Source organism: Rhagoletis zephyria, unplaced genomic scaffold (genome assembly GCF_001687245.7).
Source record: "Rhagoletis zephyria isolate East Lansing unplaced genomic scaffold, Rhagoletis_zephyria_1.1 Rzeph_scaffold_05361, whole genome shotgun sequence".
Taxonomy (NCBI): Eukaryota; Metazoa; Arthropoda; class Insecta; order Diptera; family Tephritidae; genus Rhagoletis; species Rhagoletis zephyria.
In genome coordinates, this window is record NW_016162444.1 from 6,857 (window position 1) to 15,417 (window position 8,561).

Here is an 8,561-nt window from a genome sequence, read left to right on the forward strand (position 1 = left end):
TATTTTCCTTGTAAAGTCACCTTTTAGTATCATCGTTTGGCTAAAGTAAATCTACTTTTATAAATTCTTTAAAATGACATCGTTGACACATAAGTTTATTAATATATGTAAGTTGTATATGGGCAAGTCTCCGGAAACGTGTGCTTTTCTGTCTCTCATCTTCAAATTAATTTTATTAATGTAATTTTAATTTTTATAAAAAACTTTTTTTTTTTGATAACAAATGTGATGAGTTCTTGTAACTTATTTAATTCTTTTTATTTTGATAATGTCATAATTAAAATAAAAATTTTGACGTGTCACTTTGGGTACCTTTTGTAAGTTTTTTGAGTATAACTTTTTCAGCGCAAAACAGAGACTTTCAAAAATCATGGGAAATAGTATATGTGATATTGGAAAATGTATTGGGCGTTTACGGTTGTATGCCTTTCAAAATATTGAAAATATAACAAATATTGTTTGAATAGATCTTTGCGTTGATGGCTTCAAATTTCAGATTTTTTTGATAGCACACTGACAGACTAAAACATAGAAGGTTGGCATTAAGCGTGATCTTTAGATAAAATTCTTCGTAAAGTTCATTGAAAATGCTAAATACACAAAATCATGTTTGTCTAAAATACGGCCATGAATTTATATTGTATGTGTGTATGTAAAGGATTTTCAGATATTTGGGCAGTGCGGTACTCAAAAATTATGTTTTCAATGGATCTTAAGTGAAAATTAGTTTTTCGTAGAATTTTTTAGAATGTCAAATATTTGTATCTCGAAAACCACTTCACCTGACCCTCTTAAATACTGTCTTGAAAATTTTTGAAATCGGACAAAAACCACGCCCTCTAGAAATATCGCTAACCTTGAGTTTTCAAAAATTTTAGTTTTCTACTCTTTAAGCATTTGAGAAAAATGAACCACACAAGAATTTAATGTTTCCTCAATGGATTTCGAACAATTTGTGGTATAATTTATTTTCGTGCGTTCAATTTAAAAATTTACGTTTTTTTTTTAGCGTTGAGTCGCACGGTTCCGGAGATTTGCCCATACGTCCTAGGTAAACATCATGCCATTAGATTCGAATGTAATAAATACGGGTATATGTAAACATACATACTTACATTATTAAATTTTTTCCCATTATTAGTTTCGTATAATATCCAACTCAAACTACATACATACATCGTACAGTTAGAAATGTTTATACGCATTTACGTATGTATGTATGTATGTATGTATGTATGTATATGTGTGTTTGCATTATACTAAATATGCAACATAAGTTCTTTTAAGTGTATGTATGCCATGTATGTGTGTGCTCATTTTTATTTTATTGGGACTTCGCCGATTCGCTTCCGTTTTGTGTGTTGCCGGAGAGGAGAGTTGATGCGCGCTGCTTGCATCCTGTTGGAAATCCTTCATGATGGCCAAAAGGGCAGCATCGTCAACAAATCGCCAGTGTCATTGTTGTCATTACTGTAACGGTTGCAAAATGTAATGCTTCCCTCATTTTGCAACACTGTGTTTAAAATGCAATTTCGTGTGCGATTCTGCGCTTTTTTGTTTAGCTCATTACGATTTACTGGGTCGTCGGGCGCTGCTCTATTTCGTTGTGCAAAATGTACATAAGTTCGGTATGCTACATAGAAATCTGCGGTATTTACTTGTAGATATTCGCATATACTGTATACATACATACATGCATACATACATATATGCATACATACATACATTTGCCCATAAAAAGAAAATTGCAGCGAAAATTTTTTATTCCGTTTTTTTTGTTTGAAGGCGGTTTGTTTCCGATGGTTGGTGGTGGTAGGCAGCTTCTCCCACGCCATTCGAAGTTTTTCCTGTTGCGGTTAGAATTCGCAAAGCATGTAACTGCACGTTCCTTTAGTTTTTCCCCCTTCCCCTCTTCTGCCTCTACATATACATTTCATGTTCTTTTTTTTGCGCTACCTTGTTTTAACTTTCCGCTTCCGCTACTTATTCTACTTTCTGCACTTATTGCCATAGCAATGTACCGTTACCACACTCACTTATGCTTGGCAAATACGTTACATAGTTTTTGGTTACGTTGTTGCAACTTCGCTGCTATTGCATGTGTTACGAGCGAGGCCCGTGTTGCACTGTTTGGTGGTGGTGGTGGTGGTGGTGGCGGTGGTGGCGGTGCTGCTGCTGGCGTTGGTTGGCGTTAATAGCTGCAAGTTGCTTTTGAAATTCAACGTTTCGAAGGTGTTTGGCACGCAGTGTGGCATGCCACGTTATGCATTAATGTAATATTCGCGTTTCTTGTGGCATTTCTCGTAAGCAATGTAGCAGAGTGCGATTGTGATTAGGACAATTATGGTGACGCCCATGCCGATGCTCACCCAAATAATTTCATCGTTGATGCTTTTGTAGGAGTGGCCTGTGAATATGTAGAGGATATAAAAGCGAAAGTTGAAATTAGGTTTGCGACTTTAATGCGACAAATTGGAGTGTAGGTTCATATTACGTACAAATGTTGGTTAAGAATGCATGACATGTAAGTCAAAATTTCAAACCTTGCAAAAAAAATTAGCGAAATTCGACAAAGTTTCATCAAAATTTTGAGCTTTTTAAATAGAGTTCTTTGAAAAAATTGTAGGCCATTGGACTTACCGTTGATTTTTGGGATTTTTTTGTTTGTAGAAGCTGTTGCTAATTTTTGGCATAAAAAAAATGTCGTATTGTCAAAAATCTTAGCTAAGTACTTCAAAATTGCAATTTATTATATTAAAATTTAATAGCCTACAAAACTCGTCGAATTTTTATAAATGTTCTGCAAAGTTTGAAATTTTGATTTGCATTTTTTTTGTTTTTTTTTAGATAGTAAGCTAAATTTTAATACAAAAAATAATAACAATTTTTTGAACAAAGAGTGTACCCAAAACTTGCTAAAATGTTTTTTTTCCTATTTACAAATGCTTCCAATGTTCCAACATAATCTCCATTTAACTTTTTCGATGTCTCCTCAATCTACCTATTCATCGCACGTTTTGCATTAGTTAAACGTTTAAATCGCGAGTTTTTTCAAATCTGGGAATAGCTGATAATAACTGGGGTGCCAGAAATGGGGGGAATAAGGCGAGTGCGGAAGCAACACCCATCGTAGATAGTTCAAAACAGTCTTCGTTTTTCTGGCGGTGTGTGGTCTTGCATTATCCTGTTACAATAACGGACGCTTATGCAACTTTTCAGGCCGTTTTTTGACAAGTGCCTGTCGCAGAGGTCCGCTGAATAATATAAAGAATATAAAGAAAATAACTGTTTTTCGAGATTTTGCTGCATCTTCCATGGCTACAGAAACAGTGCTATGAAATCGCGTCTATATCTGTCGAACACCTAAATCAGACTGAACAATATTGCACTAGATAATTGGATAAACATGTCTGGACTTGTCTGGCACCAAAAACACTGCCTATAAGTTCCCAGAACTTTGGAAACATCCCTCGTATTAACAAAAGTTTAAGTCTTGAAAAATTTACTCAGCAGGTGATGATGGAGCATTGATACGCGGTTTTTAAACGACGATATGTATAGATATACAGTGGTGACCACACGATTAGTGACACCACTTCTTCAGAAGTTTTGACCATTTATTTTTTATTTTTTTACGAAAATATAGTTTACACCCCAACGAAAACCATGTGACTCATGCCCCGGTTGCACCACTCAATTTAAATCATTTAAAATTTATCAGCCTCTTACACGGTGGCGAGGTGGCGCCGATATGTATTATATCTATAAATTTAAATTAGCTTTTCCATTTAGCATCTGTAATAATTTTTCCGCAATTGACGTATTTGTATAGAATTTCCATTTATTTTATAGCCTCTCAATCCTTTACGCGCAATTGTGTAATTTTCTTTGGTCCAGCGTTCAAATACAAAACCACATTAGAAAACGAATAGCCAAGAAAGAAATCCACAATCGAGAAAGACACGCAGCCGGATACTCGATTCTCACTTTATTGAACAAGAAACCATTATAGGGAGAGTGATTTATTTCTACCTTTTTCTTATCGTTTTCCCCCTCTCCTCTTTTACACATTAGGTGTTGATGCAGCCGCGGTTAATACACAGCGCTTGGCTATTAGCACGTAGGATAACCACAGAGAGAATCATCGATGCACACACACGCCACGCCACGCGACGCCTGCTCCATTCCATACGCCCCAATGTGGATGGCACGCACGCCACCCAATAAGAAACCCAATCAACTATTCGTGCTAACAAATTTTTTGTTTGAGTTTTAACTTGAGAACTTTCTTTCCGACCTGTGGGTTTTGTAAGACTACATAGTAGAAACTTTTCAATTCGCATACACCTACATATGTATGTATTTACATACATACTTCGATGCTTTTTTGTTTTTGCTTTATAAGCTTCAACAAGTTTCTTGGCACGGAGCTTTTTCTATAGCAGATTGCTTTCATTGATCGTTGTCGTTGTTGTTGTTATGTATCACACACGCACTTGAGATAGATGAGAAAGTAGTTGAACACTTTTCTTCACTCGAAATCAATTAAAGGATCAGATGTTGCTTTCACCGTTACTAAATATTGGAAATTGTGAGGGTGCTTAAAAAAGAGCACAAAGTGTCCGGTGAAAGCACTACTTAATGCGCCTATATATAAATAAATATGTACATATATGTATATGTATGTTCTCTGCCCTCTTAATTACTTCTGTTTTTTATTCAGTTCGACCACATTTTGCCTAAAAATCAGCCTCAAATAGATACATTTGCATATCCAGTACGCTCGCAATAAGGTGAACTAATTAAAACCAAAAAATCAAGATGAACTCCGTTTACGGCTTGTGCAATATTACCGCTGAGGAGTTACTTTTTACTGATTTTCATCAAGTACATTATTGGCGCTTTCACCGCCTTTTTCCTCTTAAAAACTTGCACTGATTGGCATGGATACCCCGCGAGAGCGAAAAAGAACGGCTAACTCAGTTCGGTGGCATAAAAGGATAGATCATTTGTAAACAAATTTAAATATATGAGGGGATTCCCCAAAATCAGAAGAAGTTAAATTTTTCATATTCATATATCCCTTTTATAGACAAAGTAACTAATTTTTTTATTCACTTTACAGAGTAGTCAATTATTAAAAACAAGTATGAGCAGCGCTGTCTTCGGCTATGCCGAACGCTTCATACTTTTCATGAACATCTGCAAATTTGACTTTGACAGATTACTGCTTTTGAATACATCTGCATACATCGATAGAGAAGTTACATACTTATATAAAAAATCGCATCTAAATAATCAGAGGTATGGAAGATATACTTTATATGGCACCAATCTAAGTGATTTTCACTGCTATGTGATCGGTATGTAAACCGGTAACACAATTTATTGGGTTTAGTTTCCTACATAAAGGAGATATATGGCAAAAACTGGTATCTGAACAATCAGTGCTATAGGAGATAAAGCTTATACAGCATAGATTTTGATGATTTTCTCAGTAGACTTTGTATTATTATTTATAAAATATCTTACGAAATTTATCGGTTTTAGCTATTCAAATAAAGGAGTTTTACAGTAAAATCCCATATCTGAACAATCAGATGTATGGAAGATATATGTTGTAGTCATCCGATCCTTGTTATTTTCACTGTAAGTATTCTGTTAATAATGAGTGAAAATGGTGCGAAATTTCATGTTCCTAGCTGCATAAATGGAGGAGTTATGATAAAAGACCTCATATCTGAACAATCAGTTGTATGGGGGCTGCAGGTTATAGTGACCCGATCTTCGTTATTTTCACTGTAAGTCTTCTGCTGATAATGAGTGAAAACAGCGCGAAATTTCATGGTCCTAGCTACATAAATGGATGAATTATAACGAAAAATCTCATATCTGAACAATCAGTTGTATGGGAGCTATATGTTATAGTGGTCCGATTCTTTCGGTTCCGACAAATGATTAATACATTATAAAAATACACCCACCTACCAAATTTGATACGGATATCTCGAAAACTGAGAGACTCTTCTATCTCTTTTTGTTCTGGTACTTACAAACATCGGACCAAAGTTATAATACCATTTCATGCTCATGAAAGGTATAAAAATAAAACTGTTTTCACGTTAAACGGCGTTCACGTAAGACGGACAGTATGGAAACTGAACTTTCGTTGCCACCAAATTTAAAATCTCGAGAACGAGAGAAGATTGCGAAATAAATGTAACGGTATTCTAAAGCTTTTGGGATTGGAAAATTTAGTAAAAATTGTCTGGTCTCCAATTGTTTATCCATTTAACTTGACTCTTTCTGAGTACTAAAACGCCAAAACAAGAAGACTCGTAACAAAATTTGACTGGCTAGCGTGTAAAAAGCGCAGAAGTATGGTAATAACAACAATGATGATGCTAAGGTGAAGATGTTGAGTTATTACCATAGGTTCTGATCATAATTTCGCCACATCAAAATTTTGTCATGAATGATTAAGACTTTGATTGCTATAATCTATAATAAAGTTCAGTCATCGTTTTTAGTACTTAAACTTTAGTTTAGTTTTCCACCAATCGAGAGGATTTTCACCGAGATTTCGTTTTTCTTTAAGATAAACCTTCAATTGAGTTTTTATTTCACATTTCTTAATGTTTCCAGAGTCTACATCCGAACCGACATTGGCATTCGCAAAACATTGGTAACATTTGATGCGAATGCGAATGTCGAATGCGAATGTGTAAAATGATGCGAATCATTCGCATAACGAATGCGAATGCAAATATTCTCAACATCCCTAGTATGAACATATGAGCAGGAGCAATGCAGAAAAAGCATTGTTTTAGTAATTCCAACTTCGCTTTAGCATTCTGACACTTAATAAATGTACATTTGTTTGCGAGTTTTTCATATTCAGTACGTACATTTTAAATTAATTAAAATTTTTCATGCATAGGCAGTAACATTTTGGCGTACCAATACATTTGCATGCATATATGTAGTATGTACATACCCGTATATGTACATTGACATGTTTGTATATGTAGAAGCATATAATTGCACTGTGCAAATGTGTGGATTAAAAACATGGCAACTGCTGCTTGTATTTAGTTAAAAGTTCACGTGAAGCAAAAAATGAGTGCACAACTCTATAACACTTGACCATACATATGTATATATGTATGTATGTACATTAGACTGCATCACTTCTCATACAAAAACAAAAAAAGAAAATCGGTACTCTGTTTCCATTGGAATTATAAAATCTATTATATTTTAAGACGTCCACCAAAATATTTCGGAAAAATATTACGATTTACGTGAGCTAGACTGAATTGAAAATACCTTCAAAAATTGAGTTTTTTATGAATAATAATAGTTTCTTAAAAATTGTTTTGCTTAAAATCCCCTCAATTGACAAAACCGGTTAAGCTTAAAAAATTTGCATAAAAAAAAAATAAAAATGTTGAACGGAATCGTAAAAATGCGATTTTTGATGCCGTTTTTTTAACTCTTTTCAAAGATTGGTATAAGAAAAACTTGAATAACTGAACCTAAACTATTCCGATTTGGACATGTGAGAAATCTGATGTAATGTGGAACGATTTTGCGTCATCCCTTGTCAAATTTGGTATTTTTTGAACGAAAAATGACACTGAAGATGGCACAACGCCGAAACCGGTTTGTCTCCAAACCAAATTTGCCAAGGGATGACGGACAATCGTTCCACATTATATTACACTCCTACCCTGTCGGAAACACCAACAACGAAAATGTGAGGAAGGTAATTTCTCACCCTTTTTATCTTTCTTTTATTAATTCGGGATGTAACTATGTATTTTTTGCACAGAAATAAAAAGAATGGGAAAATACCTTTTCACTGAGACCCCATAAGTCTAAACAAGAATAGTTTTGACCCAGTTATTCAAGTTTTCTCTAAATTAATATTTGAAAAAAGTAAAAAATAACAGCATCAAAAATCTCATTATTACGATTCCGTTGAAAAGATTTTAAATATTTTTATGCAGATTTTTTAAGCTTAATCTGTTTTGTCATCTGAGGGGATTTTTTTCAAAAAGTTCTTGAAGAAACTAGTTTTATTCAGAAAAAACTCCATTTTTGGAGGTATTTTCAAATCGGTCCAGCTCAAGTAAATCTTAATATTTTTCCGAAACATTTTGGTGGACGTCTTCAAATATAATAAATTTTGTAATTCAGGCGAAAAAAACGCAACTTTTTTTGGTGATGCAGTCTAATGTACATACGTAGAGTTAAAAAAAATAAAAATAAAAATGTGACTGAGTATGCATGTGTGGAACAAAATTTTAAAACGGCAGAACACAGCAAGTGGTCATTGAAAATTATATTTATACAAACATGAATTCATAAACTCAAATCCAATTTTGAAGTACAGCATTTACTTTGGGATATAAGTATGTATAAATGTAGGTATACGTGTATGGTATGTATGCACAATACCCCAGCAAAAGTTTTTGGGAAACACTTATTTATGTATCAATGGAGTATTACGCATTACAAGTCGACTCAAGACAATTTTCGCTTAAAATCTTTATATT

General features: G+C 34.2%; 1 protein-coding gene across 1 annotated transcript in view; it reads right to left on the reverse strand.

Moving 5' to 3' along the window:
- Positions 1-1,222: 1,222 nt before the first annotated feature.
- LOC108372008 (uncharacterized) overlaps positions 1,223-8,561 on the reverse strand; it is a 16,020-nt gene continuing 8,681 nt past the window's right edge. The window contains exon 2 of the mRNA XM_017627641.1: positions 1,223-2,407. Within this exon, the coding sequence (XP_017483130.1) occupies positions 2,262-2,407 (146 nt within the window). The 3' untranslated portion in view covers positions 1,223-2,261. The remainder of the gene's footprint in view (positions 2,408-8,561) is intronic.